Source organism: Chelonoidis abingdonii, chromosome 1, assembly GCF_003597395.2.
Source record: "Chelonoidis abingdonii isolate Lonesome George chromosome 1, CheloAbing_2.0, whole genome shotgun sequence".
NCBI lineage: Eukaryota > Metazoa > Chordata > Testudines > Testudinidae > Chelonoidis > Chelonoidis abingdonii.
In genome coordinates this window covers 106,278,444-106,300,388 of record NC_133769.1, presented here as the reverse complement: position 1 = coordinate 106,300,388, position 21,945 = coordinate 106,278,444, and the positions used below count along the sequence as shown (strand labels likewise).

At 47.7% G+C, this 21,945-nt stretch overlaps 1 protein-coding gene across 1 annotated transcript in view; it reads right to left on the bottom strand.

The window, feature by feature from the left end:
* NT5DC3 (5'-nucleotidase domain containing 3) overlaps positions 1–21,607 on the bottom strand; it is a 34,977-nt gene extending 13,370 nt beyond the window's left edge. Inside the window, exons 1-6 of the mRNA XM_032782397.2 lie at positions 21,301–21,607; positions 14,800–14,984; positions 13,036–13,110; positions 12,479–12,534; positions 2,394–2,484; positions 559–696 (exon numbers count right to left, since the gene is read on the bottom strand). Of these exons, the coding sequence (XP_032638288.1) occupies positions 559–696; positions 2,394–2,484; positions 12,479–12,534; positions 13,036–13,110; positions 14,800–14,984; positions 21,301–21,508 (753 nt within the window). The 5' untranslated portion in view covers positions 21,509–21,607. The remainder of the gene's footprint in view (positions 1–558; positions 697–2,393; positions 2,485–12,478; positions 12,535–13,035; positions 13,111–14,799; positions 14,985–21,300) is intronic.
* Positions 21,608–21,945: the final 338 nt, after the last annotated feature.

Here is a 21,945-nt window from a genome sequence, read left to right as displayed (position 1 = left end):
AAATTAAGTTTTCAGATACCTCACTAGGAGTCAGGAGAGCCGAGTTGCTCAATTTTTTGCTGCCTGAGGACACCCACCCAAAAAAATGGAGGCAACATACACAGACACTTTATATGGAGTTCCTAATGACCCTTCTGTTCCTTGCTAGTAGGGAATATCTAATTGGATAGCTTCACATGGTGATCCTGCCAAATATTTTTCACATGGAAGTGAGTCTTATTTCTACACCCTTTCTCATTCTCCTCTCAACCCAGACCTACAGACATACACAAACCCACCCCCATGCCCCCAAAAAATATACTAAAATTTTAATAAAAGGTTTTGAAAAGATTAAGTTAAGGATTTTCAAGGTCTACTATCTTTTTCATAGGTTTTTGCAGTTCTTATTGCAATGCACTGTTCTGTAAGAAACTGGAGCTCTATAACAAGCTGAGATTTTATTGTTTTTTTAAACTAGTTCTGTAAAGCAGAACCAAAGAGGGTTGAAACTTCTTTGAGTTGTCATAAAAGAACAGCATAATTATGTAAGTGCCCATGAATCGCTGATAAAGTTAATACCTTGACATCTTTGTACAAATGAACAGGTTCATAATCTATGTTGTTCTTCAGAAAATATTCATTCACACAAGAGAGGAGAGTCATCTCTGGTAATGAAAATATATCCATGAACTGCTTCATTGTGTGTCCATGTGAACTCTGCAAATAAGGACATGCGTGTGAGAAATATTTACCAAAACTAAAGCCTATAAATCTATAATTTCAGATTCATTGCCAAAAAACTTTTGTTTTTTACTATTGGCATTTTACTGCTGCAGAATTCTGTTTGCACTAATAAAAGGGAAAACCCACACACCAATATGATAAAGTTAGAAGCATTCTGCTTTTAATTTAAGGTCCAGTAATTCTATCTAGGACTACCATCACATTTTTACAAGCTATTTCTTTATTTAAATAGTGATATCATGTGAAATCTCCCAGAACCCTTTGTCTAGAATTTTGCAGGTGTGCTTCATCTATGTATTGCATAAGCTAAAGATGACTAAGGAACCTGTAATACAGGCTTAGGCTATGTCTACACTAAAAACACTACAGCAGCACAGCTGCAGTACTGCACCTAGAGTGCCTTAGCGCATTTTCCCATCACTGTAGTTAATCCACCTCCCCAAGAGGCAGTAGCAAGATGAATGGAAGAATTCTTCCAGCAGCCTAGCAATGTCTACACCAGTGGTTGAGCTGGCTTAGCTATGTCTTTTGAGGGGTATGGATTATTCACACCCCTGAGAGAGGTAGCTATGCCAACGTAAGTTTTCAGTGCAGACCAGCACAGAGACTCACAAATATTTTGCGTTCAAGTACTTATTGAAGAGAAATGGCAAAAAGCAATAAGGTTTTGTAGCCACAAAACTAGAAACATAAATTCTTATAGGACATAAAAGCTAAACACAATTTTAAATTTCCCAACACTTGAGAAAACGTAATAGAGAAGTAAACAACAAACTCAACCAGTCCCAAAAGGGCCAAGCACGGAGCCAATGGGTATGTTTTGCTTGGGGTCGCATGCAGGCTAAGCCCAGAAGGATGAACAGCTCCTTTGAGACAACAATGCTATGAAGGATGTAAAACAAAACATTCAGGACCTGCCTCTACACTACCACGCCAGGGACCACATTTGAGAGAGTCTAGTTTTTAAATTCTTTGGGCTGAGAACAATACTCAACACCAAGGAGTTGGGGGAGAAGTACATCACACTGCTCTAGAGAGCTTTCTGGTTGCTTTTGGGGCAACACGCATGGGACCCCAAAGGAGCCAAACACATCCCTTCTTGGCTGAAGGAAGGTACAGTGGCTTGGTGCCAAACAGAAGGTGATAGACCACCCATAGAGAGCACCAGCGTCCTCACAAAGTAAAATTCTAACCAAAAGCTTTCTCTTGGCAACGTCCTTTAAGTGGCCCCATCTCATCTAGCAAACAAGTCGGTGCATCTGACTGCTGCATAATGAACTAATCCTTCGTGCCAACCAGGAAGAAGGCTGGTCTTGCAGTTAAAGTACTGGGTGAGGCCTCAGAAGATCCGGGTTTTTTACAGCACTCCCACAGACTTCCTGTGAGACACCTGACAAGTGACTTAATCTTTCTAGGCCTCTAGTCCCCCATCTGTAAAATGAGGGCGATAAACTGTTCTCCCCCTCTTTGTCTTGTCTATTTCAACTGTGAACTCTTCAAGGCAGGGATTGTCTCTTACTATGTGTTTGTACAGCTTCTAGTACAACAGGGCCCCTAAAACACAAATGTAACAAATATTAGCAGGAAGGTTCTGAAAATATAAAACAAGTCAGTGGCACATACGGGGTTTCAGTTAGTAAGTTTTAAACAGAAGTAGTTTGTGTTTTTACCTTTCCATAAAAGTCACTCATCTGTTCCAAGGGGACATGGGAACCATCATACATTGCAATGACTTCTTCATCTGGGACGACACTGAGACCTCTGGCAATAACAATATTAGTTTCGGTTTAAAAGTCCAACCAGAAATTTCAGGTAATTATTATATGATAGCCTGCCTACATATACAAACTCAGTTCCTGAGCTTCTTAAATATCAATACTATCATACAATCCGATGGTTTCCCATAAGAAACACCTTGGTCTGCAATTTAAGAAAGGCCATCTTGCTAACTTCCAAAACAAGAAGCATTTCAACAAACCGACACACAAGAAACTCATTCCAGCTTTTAAAGTTCTTTTTACTTCTTCAAAAAAGTGAATTAATTAGTCTCCATTAAAAATTTGCCTCCAGGGCTGGAAAAGTGCAGTTACGGCTTCTAGTTTCTCAACAAAATGCAATTCCCTCTCTGCTTTTGTTTCATGAGGCACAGATGATGCAATAGTATTTAACCAGATTATTCTGCAGTGTGACCTTGAAGGACAAAGGCCAAAAAATGCAACCTGCTTAACTGAAGTAATAACCAGATTTCTTTTTTAACCCTAATACAGTTAAGTCTTGTTGAGTTGAAATTATAATTAAGACACTGTGACAAACATGTCAGATACAAAACCATAATACAGAGGGGAAAAGGAGACCTATATTTGTCCCCAACATATCTGTACCAGCCATTATATAGCTATTTCCCCACCACCACCACTTCCAGTATTGAACACCTTTTACTGAGTATCTCAGAGTACTTCAGACATATTAGTAAAGTGACAACACCCCCACCCCATAGGAAGTAGTAGTGAGAAAAGATAGTCTTGTGGTTAAAAAATAGGAATGAAAATCAGGACATTTGGATTTCCGGATCTGCCACAGATTTCTTGTAGTACCTGATGTAAATCAGGTGAATTCTGCACCTCAGATTCCCGATCTTACCTAATTTAGGAGGTGTTGTGAGGCATAAACATTAGTTTTTAAAAAGCAACTTGAGATTCTAAGAGTATTCCAGATAGAAAATACTATAAAGAAATGTGAATTATTCTTTATCATCATCATCATCCTCCATTTTACAGTACGGCTGATCAAACAGAAACAAAGAAGTTAGGCAAATAATGTAAGGTGTAATACATCAGTAACAGAGCCAAGAACAGAATTCATGATTCATGTTCTAACTTCCAGATGAGTCTGCCAAATATCATTGGAATATCACAAAACAGACCTTTTGTGAATCATGATATACTTATTTAATAACAAGCCTACTGTAGACAGTAGATATTTATTAAGTGCATGTTCGGAGGTACTATTCATACCATTTTTGAGACTGCATGGAGGAGTGTGCTGAACTATGAGTGTGGAAGAAAAGTTTAACATCAGCTTTGCCAAGGGATCTATTTTATCGCTGTAGTTGGCAGGTCAGCTGTGTACATATGGAGTTTCTTTTACTCTGTTCAGAGTAAGGCTACATGGCATGATAGAACACCATGGCTGGCCTACACTCCTGCTGGTGTACTATAGTACAGTTATGGTAAGCACTGGTGGATTGGCACCAGCGTAAGGACTGCAGGAAATCCTCATGCAGACAAGGGCATGCCTAACTCTGAGTACACCTACCAATTAATATAACTACGCCAACTGCATGTGAGAAGGTGATATACTGCACAGCTATGTGATAAATAAAATCATAATGCACCTTTAACCATTTCACCTATCCCCTAATCCAGCCAGCCAGCATTTACTCCAATATTCCAAACCTATGGAAAGCTTCATACAGCTGCCTTTTTAAAAATATAAGAAAATAAAATCAACCTGTCAAACACATCTCCTCCTTCTCTCCCTAGAAGTACAGCAGCCCAGGACTAAGAATAAGCAGGATCCTGGGCATGTGCATTTTTTTCTGTACACAGAAGTGTTATGACTAAGATCTGCTGTTATCCCACTGTATTGCTGGAATAGACTTGGGAGCCTGAAAACCCAGGCTTAAGTTCATTGCATAAAAGGTCTTTATTTTTGGAACTGAAGGTTCTGATTTTTATTTATATACCTTTTGTGAAAGACCCAGGCCAGTGGGGCACAGGAGTCTGGTCCTATTGGTATCCAGGAGATGGGCAGGTAAAGCCCGCCCACTTCTAAAGGACCTCCCCCCAGCCTAAGGGGAGGATCCACAGATCTGTGACACCAACTAATTCCGTGGGACAACTAATGAAAAAAACAAGATTGGGAGTGAGGTCACAGGGCTAAATGAAGGGAACCTGATGGAGACACCGAGCAGAGAACCCCGGACAACGCCCACTGCTCCTCGAAGCCATCAAGGGAGCCAGCGGACGCCACCCAGAGGAACTCTGCCCAGATGCGTGAACAGACAGAGGAGCAGAAATAGGCCCCACAGTCGCAGGAAATCCCGTCGGCCAACCTCCTCTCCCTAGTTCTGTAGATAGCTAGTTTGGCCAGGGCCAAGAGGAGGTTGACAAGGAGATCCCACGACTTGGTGGGGCCACGGACAGGGAGTGTGTAGATAAACAGGTGAGGGGAAAAATGCAACCAAAAATGCAACATAAGATTCAAGAGGAGCCGGAACAGGGGCTGCAATCTGGCACACTCTAAATAAATGTGCACCAGAGTCTCTTTCATGCCGCCAAAAGGGCAGGTGTTGGGGACAGGAGTAAACCGCGCCAAGTAGACGCCCGTGCTCACAACCCCATGAAGGAGCTGCCAACTGACATCCCCGGCAGGCCTTGGGACCAGGGCAGAGTATAAGCTGGTTTACCGGGGCCTCTCACCCTCAAGAGGTGGCAGGCAGTCCCGCCATTTGGTATCAGGGCAGGAGGTGAGGGTGAGGTAGTGGAGAGTGTGGAGCATGAGCGTGTACAGATGTTTCCTTGGCGCGGCCTGGAACAGAACCGGCTGCAGATCGTGCAGCCGGCTCGCAGTGAAAAGGTGAGGGGGCCGAATGGGTCCACGGAGCAGGGGCCCGATAAAAAGGTCCACGGGGCCTGGGATGGAGGGTGGGCAGGGCGTGCTCTCTCACAGGACCCGGCTGAGGTATGCCCAAGCAGCAGGCAGTAAAGCGGCCTTCACTTCCTGAAGTATGCGCCAGGGAGTACAAGGTCTGGAGAGCCCCATGCGCCGAGTGAGCATCAGGGGATCCAGCCAGTCTCCCTGGTCGTAGTCCAGGAGGTCTCCGACCCTGGTGACTCCCGCCAAGACCAGCCTCTGGCACACCGCGGGGGACTCTGCCACCTGCACACGAAGCTGGGGGTTGGGTAGCAGGGGCTCCGCAAGGAGATCGGCCCCCACGGTGGCTGCCACGGACCTGGTCGTTGCAAAGAGCTTCCAAGTCCAACGTGGTCTTTGTAGAAGACCGGCAACCCAGAGAGGTCTCGCGGAAGACCTCTAGGATGGAGGTAAAAGAGCTGCAGGCCATATCGGAGCCCTCGGAAGCAGCGGCGGAAGGCGTGCGCCAAGACGCTCCACACTGAACTACCTGCACCATACAGGAGCCTCTGCAGGGCCTGGAGGCGGAAGACATGGACCTGAGCGTGTAGGCACTTCAGGTCCTGCCCTCCCTCCTCCAGGGGCAGGTGGAGGACCCCTGCAGAGACCCAGTGCATCCCTGGCCAAAAGAACTCCACAATTGACATCCGGAGGTTGCCCAGGAAACCTGGGGCTGGGACCAGGGTGTTGAGCTGGTACCAGAGCATGGACAGGACTAGCTGATTGAGCACCAGCGCCCCCCCTCGAAGGGAGAGGCACCAGAGTAGTCCCGTCCATTTCCGAAGCCGCTTCGTCATCCTGCCCTCTAAACTGTGCCAGTTCTCCGGCAGAGACGGATGCATGGCAGAAAGGTAAACACTGAGATAGAGCAGCGGACCCCCGCTCCAGTGGATGGCCTGAAGCGCGGGTGGGAGGGAGCTCGCCTGCCACCCGTCCCCAACCACCAGGCCAGAGCTCTTGACCCAATTGACCCAGGCAGAGGAGGCCGCCGACTAGATGGCCTGGCAAGCCTCCACTCGCACCAAATCGCCCGGGTCCTGGACCACAAGGAGCACATCGTCAGCATACGCTGACAGGACTAGCCGCAGCTCCGGCTCCCGAAGCACCAACCCTGTCAGCCTCCGACGGAGGAGACAGAGGAAGGGCTCGATCATCAGAGCATACAGCTGACCTGAGAGAGGACACCACTGCCGCACTCCTCGCCCGAAGCTGACCGGCTCGGTCAGGGTCCAGTTGAGCCTGACCAGACACTCCACAGAAGCGTACAGCACCTGGAGAAAACCCACAAAAACGCGGGTCCGAAGCCGAACGCTCGCAGAGTGCTCAGAGAATACCCTGTGATCCACCCTGTCGAACGCCTTCTCCTGATCCAGGGACAAGAGGGGCGAACGACAGACCATCCCTACACCCTAATTCCAGAAGGTCCCAGACCAGATACAAGTTATCAAAGATCGTGCCGGCCCCGGGAGGGTGTAGGTCTGGTCTGGATGGACACAGCATCCGCCAGCACGGACCCTAGCCGCATCGAGATGGCCTTCGCAACGATTTGTAGTCCGTGCTGCAGGAGCGAGACGGGACGCCAATTCCATAAGTCGCGGAGGTCCCCCCTTCTTCGGCAATAAGGCAGCACGGCTCGCCTGCATGGAGAGAGGGAGGACCGACCGCTCTGCAAAGACTCGGCCCAGACAGTGACCAGGTCTGGCCGAGGACGTCCCAGAACACGCGGTAGAACTCCACGGTCAGCCCATCCATGCCCGGAGATTTATTGTGGGCATGCGACGGAGGGCTTCCGAGAACTTGGCCAGAGTGAGAGGCAGCTCTAGCTGGTCCCAGGTCACCCATGCTGACCGTCGGGAGTCCGTCCCAGAGCACTCTGCAAGCATTAGGATCGGTCAGGGATCCGGGGAGAAAAGAGTCGCGTAGAAGGCCCTGGGGCCCTCTCGCACATCCTCCGCCGGAATCCGTGAGGGGAGGTGCCGTCCTCTGCCAGGAGGCAGGTGACGTGCTTTCTTGGCCCCCGTCTCTTTTCTCCAGGGCAAGTAGAAGAAGCGGGAGCCGCGATCCATCTCCCGAACGAGGGGATGCGGGATCGAAAACAAAGGCACCCCGGGCCCGATGGTCTTTCGAGGGCCCAGAGCTCCTCCCACTGGTTCCCGGCATGCTCCGCAGAGGGATGGATCCTGGGGCTGGCGGCCAGACGCCTCTCCACCAGCTCCAAGATCTCCCGTTCCAACTGCCCTATCGCCGCATCCTTCCATCGCTGGCGCCCCGGGTGTAGTCACGGCAGAAGAGCGGGCGCGCAGCACCTTCCCCAGATCCCACCACCGCTGCGCCGAGGGAAAGGCGCGCCTCTGCCCTCGCCAGGAGCAGCAGAACTCCAGAAGGATGCCACGAAGGCCCGCATCCTCCAGCAAACTATATTAAAGTGCCATAGGCCGCCCCGCCTCTCTGCGGCAGAGAGAGGCAGTCACAGTGGCAAGCGGTGGTGACCCTCTGAAAGGGGCCGGCCAAACGCTGGAGGAGTGGGTCCGTGAAAAGATGGAAACGCGACAAGTAAATGCGGTCCAGCTGGGAGTGGCGCAACCGATGGGCCTCCACCCCAGACGAAAGGTGAATTGTCGAGATGTTCGTTCCGGTGGCGGTCGTGCCAGACGTCGGGGACAGGGAGTGGTGTTCGAGATGATCTCCCGGAGGACGTCCACGGTGGCCGGCTTACTGCTCGGTCCCCGAGCAGTCTCATTCCTCGAGAAGGTGCGTGTAAAAGTCCCCTCCCAGGACCAGGCCTCACTGAGAATCCTAGGGAGCCGAGGAAAGGCGGACCACTGCTGATAAAAACACAACCTCTCCGAGCCCGAATGTCAGTGCGGCATAAAGAGTTGACCAAGATTAACCACAAGCCCCTTCCAGACCCGGAGGTGCAGCAGGGCCCGGCACAGCCTCGTGACTCCCAGCACCTCGGCGTAGTCGGGGAGAACCGGTGCGCCACTCCCCAGCCATGTTGCCACAACGAGAAGTGGCAAAAGTAGCTCTTCATCGTCCCCCCTTCCAGCCGCCAGCTAGCTTTCAGCGGCCAGATCCGTATTGGGTATCCTGCAGGAAAACCAGTAGAGTACCCCACCTTCCCGGAGGAAGGAGAGTACCTGCTTCCCCTGCACTTAGGATCTTACAGCCCCGGGTGTTTAATGTGGCAAAGAAGATCGGTGCCATGAGGACGGGCGGGATCCTCGCCGGCAGACAATGCCCACGGCCTCGTCGGGCCAACGCAGCAATCGTGACCTACCCCAGTAAGGCAGTAAAGAGTCACGGGAACGAGGACAGGTTCCCAGCTGGCTAGGCCACGTCGTGGCCTGTCTTCCCACGTCCTCTTGCCCTCCCCCATGAGGCCCTCCGGCGGCCCACAGAGGATCTGATGGAAAATCCCCCACTGCCAGAGTGCAAGCTTCGGGTTACGGGCAGCCATGGGGTCCTGCGATGAACTCCAGGCAGCTCGGCATCCCTCAGCGCATGGGGGGGCTCAGGGGTCACTGGACGCTGTCCCCCGTGCGGGGCCCCGGGCAAGTCCCTCCGGACGTGGCCCCATCGCGAGAGCGGGCAGTAAGCAGGGGGCAGACCTCCCCTTGTATCGAGTAATGCACCCGGTACGTAGGCCCCCTGGTGAGGGGCAGAAAGGACCCCTCTGAGCGTCCCTCTCCCCTGTTCAACAGGGGGTGCCGGAGGAACAGTTGAAGCTGCACGATGGGTCGGGCAGGGAAAAACTTGGCGGAACGAGAGAACGTGACGGAGGGCGGGGTCCTTGCAGCCCAAGGGGAGAGGGCTGATGATGGAGATGGGGCGCCCCAAGGGCAGAAAGGGCGGGCAACAGGGCGGCAATGGGCAGGAAGGGAGGGACGGAGGTCAGGACCAAGCGGACCCCCCAGGTCTTCCAAGCGGCTCCAGGGGGATGAACACGCCCCCCACCACTGCCAGGCCCTCTCTACTGCCTCCTGGTGGCAGCGGCCTCCGATCCAGGAAGAAGACTACCCTCCGTACATTTTGGAGGCCGCCACGATGGCCGTGGGCCCCACCACCCTCGCCAACGCCGCACGTAGGTCTCCACGTGGGGCGAGGCGGGCACCAGGAGGCAACGGACGCCGTGCTTCCTGGTCAAGGTGGGAAGGGGCCCCGGCCGCGTAGATGGTAGCAGAACGCAGTGGCAGTCGGAGGAGCAGCGAGGCAGGCAGGGGGCCGCCGCCACCTGGGTACGCCCCTGGGGCCGGGGGGAGGACACCGCAGAGCTGGTGGAGGGAGTAGCGGGAAGGGTGCAGCCGGGCCAGTAGCGGGCTGCAGCAGCGGGGGCAGTCTCTCGCCATGGAGGGCTGGCTTTTAGCGGGCCCTTACCCTTCTTCCCACCTTGACCTTTCCCACCGGCTGGGGGGCTCCCCCCGAATCGGAAGGGGCGAGGGAGTAGCAGCGGAGTTCTCCTCGGTACTCGCCGCCACCAGTGCCTCAGCGCAGGCGGTGGCAGGTGGACCAGCAGTGGCGGTCGAGGTAGAGGCCTGGGGAATGGACACGGGGGTAGGTGAAGGAGGGGCGGTGGGAGCATAGCGAGGGGTCTCCCCCCCCGCGTCCCCTGCCATAATGAGAGAGAGGAGGGGGACAAACAGTGAGAGGAGGGGAAGGAGAGGAGGCGACCACCCCTCCCCGCTAGGCTGCAGGCAGGGGAGGAGGGTGCCAAAAAGGGAAGGCTAAAGGGGCATGGGGAGCAACCAAGGACCTAGGGGTGGGAGGGTGTCAGGTCACCGATTCAGAGGGGATTCCGGCTCCTCCAGTTGCACTAGGGGATATGGGGAGCCAACAGCTTAGGGGAGTGCAGTGAACAAGGGCGAACTCAAATGGGGGAAGGGCACAAGTGCATGGGAGGGGGCATGGGCGCACGAGGGAAGGGACCAATCAGGGCTGGGGGATCACAGGGTGGCGGGGGGAAGGGCAAGCTGGGAATTGGATGGAGGGACCACGGGGCTAGCTGCAGGGCTGGGGCAGGACTATCAGGGCCGCAGAGGGAAACAGGTGGGGCGGACAAATGTGGCAAAGGAAAGGGGGTCAGTCCAGGGGTGCGGGGCGGGCGGGAAGTGGTGCGCCCACGGGCACTTGTGCAAAAGTCAATGCTTGGCTGCAGCTGCTGCAGGCCCAAATGATGGAAGTGGGCATGGTGAGCCAGGCGAGCAGCTCACTTCCAGAGGCAGGAGTCCGAAGCAGAAGGAAAACAGCCAGCAGGGGTGGTGGAGGGGGCAACAATGGTGGTGGGGGTGAAGGGGGAAACGGATGGACCGGGGGCAGGCTCCATGCCACACCCCTGGTGTCCCAACAAACAGAGTCCAAACCCCCACCACCAGAGCACAGTCCGAAAGATACTCAGTCCAGAAAAGCCCCCTCCACAGTGGTCTTCACGTGGTCTCCCAGCAGTGGGTGGTCCTCTTCTCCTACTTCTCCTCCTCAGGGCTCCAACGGCTCCCCAGCAATAGCCACAGTAGTCCCAGCAGCTCCAGGTGGTGGTGGTCTGGTGTCCAGGCAGGAGGGACCCCGCTCAGATAGTGTCCTCAGCAACAAGAGCTAGGGCCCCTCACTCCCCTTCTTCTCTGGAAAGCAGGCCAACAGCCTTCCTCCCGCCCCCCGGGGCTGTAGGCGGAACAACAGCAGCAGTTGAGGGTGGGCGGGGTGTGAGGGGATCAGCAACCAGCCAACTAAAGGGTAGCAGAGAAGTGGGGAAGCGGAGATGGAAGTGGTGGTATCTGGCCTAGCCAAGGGAGCAGCAGGAAGAGCAGCAGCAGCGGCAGCAAGGTCCCAATGCTCAGCAGGAACAGTAACAGCAGCAGCAGCCCTCTCCCTCCTTCCTTCTACAGCAGAGGAATAGAAAGGAGATTTACTGGCCACTGAAGAAACAAGTTTCTGTTCCCCGAGTGACCAGAGCAGGGGCTGCACTAGAGGAATCAGGAACCTGCTAGAACCAATTAAGGCTGATTAGATCACCTGCAGCCAGTCAAGNAAATCTGCCAATAAGCGCAGGACCCAGCAAGGTAGAGGAGGCACTTTGTCACACTTTGTAGAGAGGAGTTTCCATGCTTCCAAATGGGAAGCTGCAGTTATAGAAGGCACCCCAAGATAGACTCTGAGGACTTGATGTGTTGCATATCAGAACACATGAGGAGGTGGTTAAAAGGTTTAGTGGTACTCTGATAATTTATAACACAGTATCAACATGAAGGCTGCATTAAAACCTTTATATCACACACCATCTTCTATTTTCTCATATATACGAGAGACTCTACCATAATAGAACGTAAGAACTGCATACTGAGTCAAACCAACAGTCCATCTAGGCCAGCAGCCTTCGCCAACAGAAGCCTGTAATGGAGTTTCAGGGGGAACGTACAGGACAGGGTAGTTGGAATGATCCACTTCTGTCTTCCCCTGGCAGACTCTAGAACAGATTATCTAGTAAGAGTGCTACAATAATCTACCTACCAAGTATATTGTTAACTGGCACAAATATACACAGAGGGAAGTTCTGAAGCTGGGATATGACTTACCATCTATAGATTTTTCTTAAAGAGAACATTTGATGGTACACATCCCAAATACAATGTATTTTCCCCTCTGCTACTGTAGGTACATAACGTTAACTTTTTCACTGGAATATCCATATTATAATAGACAGTCTCAAGGAGCATCTCTCCCTCCTCATTTGAGATTGCAGTGTCCCTGTGGCAACAACTCACATAGAAAGCTAACACTGGAGAAACATTGAGGGTATTTTTTGCTGTTTTTTTAATGAAAGTTAGCTGCTGGGGACAAGGTGCTGAGTCAGCACTATATAACCAGCCAGCTCTCCATAGGGAATCCCTTCTTCTAGTTCAGCCAGTAAAGAGCACACCTGTGTCCATGCCTTCCAGGAGAAGACTATACAATATACACTGTACTACATTGCTACTGGCCTTACTCTTCAATGTGCTTGCAGAGCAGCATCCAGTGGATTCAGAAACAGGAGTGTGCTTTATATCAAGTAAGCAATAATTCTATCTACCTGTATACTGTTCCCAGTTGAATATAGTGAAAAGCATCAATCTTCATCAATAATGCCTTGAACAAAAACAAAAATTTCACACAATTTACATTTCATAAAAGCAGTCTTATATACAGTTATAAAAGCTATAACAATTTTTATCAGTCACAAGGAGTAAGACTTTCTTGCTCAGATATGGATGAATTTTACAAGAATTTCAATTAGAAATTCTTTGTAAAGAGCAGCAGAGTATTTTGTCAACAGATTTAATTCAGAGCTTGTAAAAACTACTAGAAACTGTATTATTCAGATAACATGGGATTACAATCAGGAAGAAATAACTTTCTCTAACAATACTGGAATATTTGTGTTTATTCTCTTCCAACTTGATTTGTCATAAAAGCCTTGACGAAACCACTCTTTAAAACAATTCAAGCTGTCACAAACATAAGGAAAAAAAGAACAAAGGGCCAACATGTCAGCACAAGGTAAAACCTTTGATATTTATAAAATGCAATATTTATTTTCATAATCTATGTATTCAGCACCACATAACTCACCACATCATTTATACCTACCCGATGTACATCATAATGAAGTCCTCTAATTGCAAAATTGGGATCATAATCATACTTCCTTATTTCTGCGGGATACTAAGAATAAAAAGTGAGGGTTAATTTAAACTATTTACACACCCCAAGAAATTTCTTTTTCCAATTCTAAAAAGTTTAACTTCCCATGTGTCACTTTTAGCATTCACTGAAATACGCCCTTCAACATGCTGGTGATGTACACGTGAAAATATCTACAACTCACACACAAGAATGAGAAGAACACTTGGGGGGGAAAAAAAACATCTATGACTCAAATCTTCAAATGTGAGTGACTAAAGTTAGGCATCTAAGGAAAAGTGGCCCAATTTGCACAGAGGATGAGCACATGCGGCACCCAATAGATTCTGTGACATTTCTAAGTATTCATTACCTCTGAAAATTGGACTAAAGAAAAACAAATACCTTGACACCTGTGCTCAAAAGTTTTGCCCCAAATTTTCAAAACCTTTCTAAAATTAAAAACTTGGGCATTCTTATTGCCCTTAGCATGAAAGGGCCACATACAGTTCATTATGCAGCAAGAGGCCAGCACATCAAAAATAAAAGTTTGACTTGAAGCATTAGCGCTAAAGACAGTCAGATAAGCGGCCTGATTCCAAGGCTTCACCCCTTGTGAAATCTTATCTGGATTGTTAATTTAGATTGGATTTGATTTAATTAATATACATATTAAATCAAAACTTTAGTAAAGCTGATTATTCCAGGGGAAATATCTATTCATTTGATGTTTACTTTTAAATATATTTCCAGATTCCATGCTGCCTACATAAGGATTTTCAATTTTTATTTATACTAGCCAGATTACATTTTAGTGACAAAAATTAGCCATCTTTTAAATTGACTGAGATAGGATGACATGGCCTCTGTCACCTAAAAGCTTCACCTGCATGGTAATTCTGATGCTATAGTACATAAAGGTCAATAAAAATGCAGCTAGAGAGAGACTGGCGTTAGAGAGAGTTGTTTTCCCTTGGGTTGAAAAAATATATTCCTATGGGAAACTATATCTCCCAACAGGTGGCTTCAAGCATTACATCATATTCTAAGTGATTACTGGTACCCATAGGGGACTAGTTTCCAATTTCAAGCTGCTTCTACAAGCATGCAACCCCACTGCTCCTGCAATGTGTCAGTTTCTATTACAAAAATGACACTGAATACAATTTGCTAACTTATGCTGCAGAAGTTTCAACCAAAATGTTGCAGAATTTTAGAGGTGCTAAGTTTTGTGTGGTAATGGTACATATGAAGTTTTAACTTTGTTTATTAATCCAGAGGTATTTATAGACATTTATGTAGAGCTGTTAACCTTCGGACTGAATTACGGGAATGGAAATGCCCAATGCTACAATGTCCATTCAGTCCAGGTTAGGGTATGTAAAATATTCCAAATGGAAAATAATAATAATTGCATTCATAACAGTGCAGTAAGTGAATTCTGCTTAAAATACAGCCAGCTTAAGTATCCTCATACCGACAAGACGTCTCTGTTAACTGACAGATACAAGAACGGAATCTTCCTTTCAGTTCCTGGACTGTCTCCATTCTGCACATTACTGCAGCTGAGGCTGAACGAGGAACTTTGTAAGCAGCTGCTGCACAAGATGTACCAAAAGACAGCCAATTGGGGACCAGGTCATTAGGAGATGTACAAAGCTTCTCTCAGCTAGAAGTTGCTCATAGCATTCATACAAATAAAGATGCACATTGTAATTTCATTCATCTTACCCGATGCTCATTAATGAGAAGATCTCGGGCAGCATTATAGATCAAAGTGTGCAGATGTTTGGAATAAAAGACCAACGTGTAGTCATAATCAAAGCCATAGATTTCAATGTCTGATAGACTCATTTCATTGTTGGTAAAAATAGCATCTGGATTCAGCAAATTACTCATAATTGAAGGAACCAAGTCTGAAGAAAATAAAAAAAATTGGAGTTAGTATTCCAGCCTTATACGAAGCATAAAATCAAACCCCATGCATATTATATTTTAAACTTGACATTTATCATTAGATATTTGTAATGACAGGGTTACTGGTCCAGTAAATAGGGAGCAAGCTGTAAATGTGATGCAATTTGATTTTAGTAAGGCTTTTGACAAGTCCCACCCGACATTCTCAAAAGCAAACTAGGGAAATGCAGTATAGATGAAATTACTATCCAGTGGGTGCACAACTGATTGAAAGATCATATTCAAAAAGTTGTTATCCATGATTCACAATCAAACTGGGAGGGCAGAACTAGTGGAGTCCTGCAGGGGGCAGTTCTGGGTCTGGTACTAGCCAATATTTTCATTACTGATTTGGATAATGGAGTAGAGAGTATGCTTATAAAATTTGCAGATGACACCAAGCTGGGGAGAGTTACATCACTCTACAAAACAGGATTAAAATTCAAAATGACCCTGACAAAATGGAGAATTGGTCTGAATTCAACAAGATTAATTTCAATAAAGATAAGTGCAAAATATTTCACTTAAAGAAGAAAAATACCAAATGCACAACTGCAAAATGACAGCAGTGTCAGTACTGCTGAGAAGGATCTGGGGGTTATAATGGATCACAAATTGAATAGGAGCCAGCAATGTGACACAGTTGTGCAAAAAAGGTAATAACGTTCTGGGGTGTATTAACAAGAGGGTCATATATTAATCAAGGGAGGTAACTGTCCTGCTCTACTCAGCATTGGCAAGGCCTCAGCTGGATTACCGTCTCCAGTTGTGACTGCCACATTTAAGGAAAGATGTGGACAAACTAGAGAGAGTGCAGGGGAGAGGAACAAAAAAATGACAAAAGGTTTAGATTAACTGACCTACGAGGAAAGGTTAAAAAACCCTGGGCACATTTAGTCTTGAGAAAAGACAACTGAGCAGTGACCTGATAGTCTTCAAATGTGTTAAGGGCTGTTAGAATGAGGATGGTGATTGATTGTTCTCCATGTCCACTGATGGTAGGACAAGAAGCAATGGACTTAATCTGCAGTAAGTGAAATTTAGGTTAGATATTAGGGAAAAGTAAAAAAAAAATAAAAAATTCTAACTACAAAAGTTAAGCACCGGAATAGGCTTCCAAGGGAGGTTGTGGAACCCCTATGATTGGAGGTTTCTAAGAACAGGTTAGGCAAATGCCTGTCAAGGATGGTCTAGGTTTGTTTGGTCCTGCTTCAGCACAAGGGGCTGGCCTTGATGACTTCTCGAGGTCTCTTCCAGCTCTGTATTTCTATGATTCTACAAACATAAGTAAGTGTTGATGGACGCTATTAAGCCATTTCACTTTAATATGCAGACTTTAATATGGTGGAACAATGATAATCAATAGAACACAGAAATACCTGATACAAAATATACAGGAATGACACAGCAAGTCGCTCTGGTGGGGGAGTGGAAATATTTGTGAGAGAAGGCAGCGAGACAAATATAGTAAAGAGTCTTAGATGACAAACTGTACCATAGAATCTCTACAGATAAAAATTCCATGCTACAATAATAAAAGTAAAGCAGTAGGAATATACCACTAATCACCTGACCAGGATAGTGACCGTGATTGTGAAGTCACTCAGGGAGACCAGAGAGGCTACAAAAAAACAGAAAACCCAGGAACAGGGGATTTCAACTATTTCCATACTGACTGGGCATATGTCACCTTAGGATGGGATGCAATAACAACATTTCTAGACACCATTAACGACAGCTTCTCGAAGCAGCTTCTCCTGGAACCCACAAGGGGAGAGCCCAGTCTTGATTTAGTTCTCATGGTAACACAGGATCTGGTCCAAGAGGTGAATATAACAGAACCGTTTGGTAATAGCAACCATAATGTAATTAAGTTTAACATCCTTACAGTGGGAAAAATACCAAAGAAACCTACCATAGTAGCATTTAACTTAAAGAAAGAAAGAAAAGAGAACCACGTAAAAATAAGAAAGCTAGTTAAATGGAGATTAAAAGGAACAGTCACAGGAGTGAAATGCCCACAAGCTGCATGGAAACTATTTAAAAACACCATAATAGAGGCTCAAACATATACCTCCAACTTTTTCTTTTTTAAAAGTAAGGACCAAAAAAATGCCCCCATGGCTAAATACTGAAATAAATGAAGTGGTTAGAGGCATAAAGGCATCCTTTAAAACCTGGAAGTAAAAATCCCACTGAGGAAAAACACAAAGGAGCATAAACTCTGGGAAATCAAATGTACAAATATAATTATGCAGGCCAACAAAGAATTTGAAGAGCCACTAGCAAAAGATATACAAACTAATAACAAAAAAATTTAAGTACATCAGAAGCAGGAAACCTGCCAAACAATTAGTGGGGCCACTAGATGACCAAGGTACTACAGGAGCACTCAAGGAAGATGAGACCATTGCAAAGCAGCTCAATGAATTCTTTGTATTGGTCTTCACTGCAGAGGATATGAGGGAGATTCCCATACTTGAGCCATTCTTTTTAGGTGACAAATCTGAGGAACTGGGCCAGATAGAGGTATCTATAGATGCAGCTTTGGAAGAAATAATACATTTAAGTCATCAGGACCAAATGGTATTCACCCAAGAGTTCTGCAATTTCATATTTGAGTTTCTTCAAAACTTAACTATGGTGCGTAACCTATTGCTTAACTCAGATTCTGCACCAGATGACTAGGGGATCGCTAATGTAATGCTGATTTTTTTTTTAAAGATTCTAGAGGTAATTCTGGCTTTTCCAGGCCAGTTAATCTAACTTCAGTACCAAGCAAATTGGTTGAAGCTACAGTAGTGAACAGAATTATCAGACAAATATATGAACACGATACATTACAGCTTTTGAAAAGGAAAACCATGTCTCACCAATCTATTAGAATTCTTGAGGAGGTCAATAAACATGTGGGCAAGGGTAATTCATTGGATATAGTGTATTTGGACTTTCAGAAAGCTTTTGACAAGGTCCCATACCAAAAGCAAGCAGTAATGGGATAACAGGGAAGGTACTCTCACGTATCAGTAACTGGTCAAAAAAATACAAAAACAAAGGGTAGAAAGAAACAGTCCAGTTTTCACAACAGAAAGAGGTAAATATGGGGAGTCCACAAAGATCTGTACTGGGTTCTGTACTGTATAACATATTCATAAGCGATCTGGAAAAAGGGGTAAATAGAGAGGTGGCAAAGTTTGCAGACAATACAAAATTACTCAAGATAGTTAAGTCCAAAGCTGACTGCAAAGAGTTATAAAAGGATCTCTCAAAACGGGGTGACTGGGCAACAAAATGACAGATGAAATTCAATGTTTATAAGTGCAAAGTAACCCACATTGGAAAAAATAATCCCATAATATATACAAAGTGTTAGGGTCTAAATCAGCTGTTATCTCAAGAAAGATCTTTGAGTCATCTGGGATAGTTCTCTGAAAACATCTGCTCAATGTTCAGTGGTAGTCAAAAAAGCTAATGTTCAAATTCTCAGCTAGCAACTTAGCCAGGCTGTTGGATAATAAAAATGCACAGTTTTTATATAGGGCTTTTCATCAGTAGATCTCAAAGAGCTTCACAATCTTTAATGCATTTCCCCACCTCACATAGGCGTTCTGAGGAACAGTATTATCCCAATTTTGCAGATGGGGAACTGTGGCAGAGAGAGGCTAAAGGTATGTCTCCATTGCAATAAAAACCCCACAGCACAGCAGTGGCTAACCCAGGTCAGGTGGCTCAGGCTTGTGGAGTATAAAATTGCAGTGTAGGCGTTCAGGCTCAGACTGGGGATCAGGCTCTGAGACTTCACAAGGGGTCAGAGCCCAGGCCCAAACATCTACACTGCAATTTTATAGCTCTGCAACCTGAGCCCTGCAAGTCCGACTCAGCTGACCTGGGCTCTGAGATGCTGTGCCACAAGTTTTTTATTGCAGTGTAGACATACTCTAAGGCAGCATTTCTCAAATGTGGCCACCATGGCCACATGTAGCCACCAGGAGATTTATTTCCAGCCACAACAGCCTCCAAAGCATGGGCAGAGATTGGAGGTGCATATAGGGGTGCCCCCCTCCCAAGTTATGCATGTTGTGGGGGGGTACAATTTAAAGGTTCAGTCACCCCTCAAATAGCTTGAGTCACAGCCCTCCTTACCTTCAGTCTCCTTTTGCAGAAAGAGTGGCCACTCCCTGCAGTGCCCAGCTGTTGCTCCTGAATACTTGTTACCAAGGACAGCCAGATGTGCTGCCTTGATGTTTGCGCTGGAGCCGCCGGCAGGGATCGGCGTCCTGCACTGTGCAGCCTCCTTGGATGCTCTGGGCAGCGCCTCTGGAGACACATGGGACCAGTGTGCACAACACCTAAGGCAGCTCTTGTCAGTGAAGGTAACTGTAGCATTCAGTTGCTGGTGCACTCCCCTGGGCAGCTCCTCCACAATCAGGGCACAGGGAGCCTGGGACTCTACAAGCAGCCAGTGAGTTCCAAACCCACCTTCCCTGGGGCAAGCTCTCACTGAAGGGCCATAGGAGGCAGGGACAGAGAGACAGGTTGGTGCCTTGTAATGTGTATATGTGCGTATTTACTTGTTTTTCCAATGGCTAATTACATATTTTAGGGGAAATTGTCAGAGCAAGAGTTGGTGGCTGCACTCTGGGGCCATCAAAAAATTTGTTGTGAAAACCCCTGCTCTAAGTGACTGACCCAACGAAACCTTGTTCCCTCATCTTCAGAAAACTGCCTGAAGTTACTTTGCACAAACCTACTTATCAACTTTTGCTTCCTTGCTTCAATACCTCAAAGTTATTTACCAGAAGTGGGGACATTCCTGTGCAGCAGTCTTGGGGTTAAATAGTAATTAATTAATTGGACTTGTAGCCAAAAGAAAACCAACTAAAAGGTCACTTCACTCTAGCACTTTTGGAACGTGACCCCTTTGCAGAAGGGGCCTCAAACAGAAAGACCACATACACCCGTATTAAATTAACTTCTTGCTTTTCTTATTTGTTTAATTTACTTTTGTCTCAGTGCTACAGTGAAACAGATTTAAAAACAAAGATGTAAAAAGTGTTATCAACTCTGAGTTACACCATAGCAAAACATTTTCTTTCAAAATCGTTTCAAATATTTAAAGTTAATAGCTTCTAGTTCAAAAATGTAAATAGAATGGTTCACAGTTATTTCAGTATTTGTGGTCTGAAAAAATACAGGTGCTGAGCCGATCATGATTCCAACATTTGTTGATAGTTCAGTCTTCAGACCCCCTTATCAGTTTTAATGTAGTTTCTTATCTCTGATGAGATAAAAGTGAAAAGTCACCCATAATTTAAGATGATTATGAAAAGAGGCTACTGTCGTTTTCATGAAGACAAAGCCAACCACACAAATCACGGTCATACTAAAAATACTGTATTTGAGGAGCTGCATAACAGACTTCAGTCACATCACCAGGCAAATTCATATTTTAGCCATCTACAACTAGTTACAATCACCATGGTGGAAGGCACCATTTGGCAACTACAGAACACACAAAAAGCCAAATGGTAAAAACAAAATGCATTTTTAACAGGTATGCTTGATAGAAAAGCTCAACGTGGACTTCAATTTGCCACCTGAACCCACTATCTTGCGGAAACTTTATTTTCCTTCTGTCTTATATAGCAAACATAATACCAGCTAGTGCAGGTACCTCTGGGAAAGATACAGCACAAATTTTGTTTTGAGTGAAATGTTTTGGCCTTTAACTGACTCATTCTATTTCCTCTTGGGGAAGCAGCCACTTCACAACTGGCACCCTTAAAGCAACTACTGAAGCAGCGAGCTTTATGAGATAAGCCTCTGCTGCCACTGACCCAGGCTCCCTACAACCACAAGTCCAAATCCTAGCAGGAGGCCGTCAGTCCTTTCTTCACCCTTTCCAGGCTGGCACCAAGCTCCAGGAAGCTTGCTGAACGTGGAGGTTTGGGGAAAGCTATTGTATAAGGACTCAAGGTCCTCCTTGCTCCTCAAGGGCATTAATGGTGGTGGGGTGCACGACCCAGGTTAATGAAGTCGCCCCCGCCCGCCCCCGGTCTGGCTGCCGCTCTTCAGCCCAGAACCTGGGATGTACTTTGGCAAGGGAAACACGCAGAGCCGCCTGGCACGCTGGCAGGGCAGCAGAGGGGGTGGCGGACCGCTGCCCTACGGCAGCTGCTGCCCACGTGCCCGAGAGGGAGAGAGGTACCCTCCGGCCCCAGCGTGACACTGATGCTGGCGGAAGCCCCAGTCCCAGGGGCTCTGCGCGGCACTCACCCTTGGTCACTTTCTTGGCCTCCCTGTAGCGCGCCCACAGGTAGCGCTTCATGTCCGGGCTGGGCGCAGGGGACGCCGGCTGCTGCTGCTGGGAAGCCACCGTGCAATGGGGACTCGCTCTGGAGACGCTGCAGCAGCAGAGCCCCGCGGCAGCGCGACCCGCACACCCCGCCCGCCCTGCGCCCAGCAGGGAACGCGCCGCCGCCATGCCCGGTGCTGCAGCCCCCGAGCTGCGTGCGACTCCTCGCTCTGCCGCCGGGGCTCCCCACAACCACCCTCTCGCCCTGCCGCCGTAGCGGCCGCCTGAAGTCACTTCCTCGAGCCCCGCCCTTCTCCGCGCTGACTTTCCAGGGGGGCGGGATCAGGGGCGAGAGACCCAGCCGCGGAGCTGGCAGCTGCTGGTGCAACGGAGCCCCGGGAGATGCAAGTGTCGCACCGCCAGCGACTGGGGGGAGGTGGGACGGGCCAACGGCGGGGGGAGGTAGGACAAGCTGCTACTGAACGGGGCTCGGGTTGCGATACTCGCTTAGGTTTTGCACAAGATCCACATGTGTTTTGGCTTCAGCTCTGGTCAAGCCCTTAAGTAGAGTTGTGTAAAGGCACTCCCCGGGCAGCCCCATCCCGTGCAATGGGCCAGACTCAAGA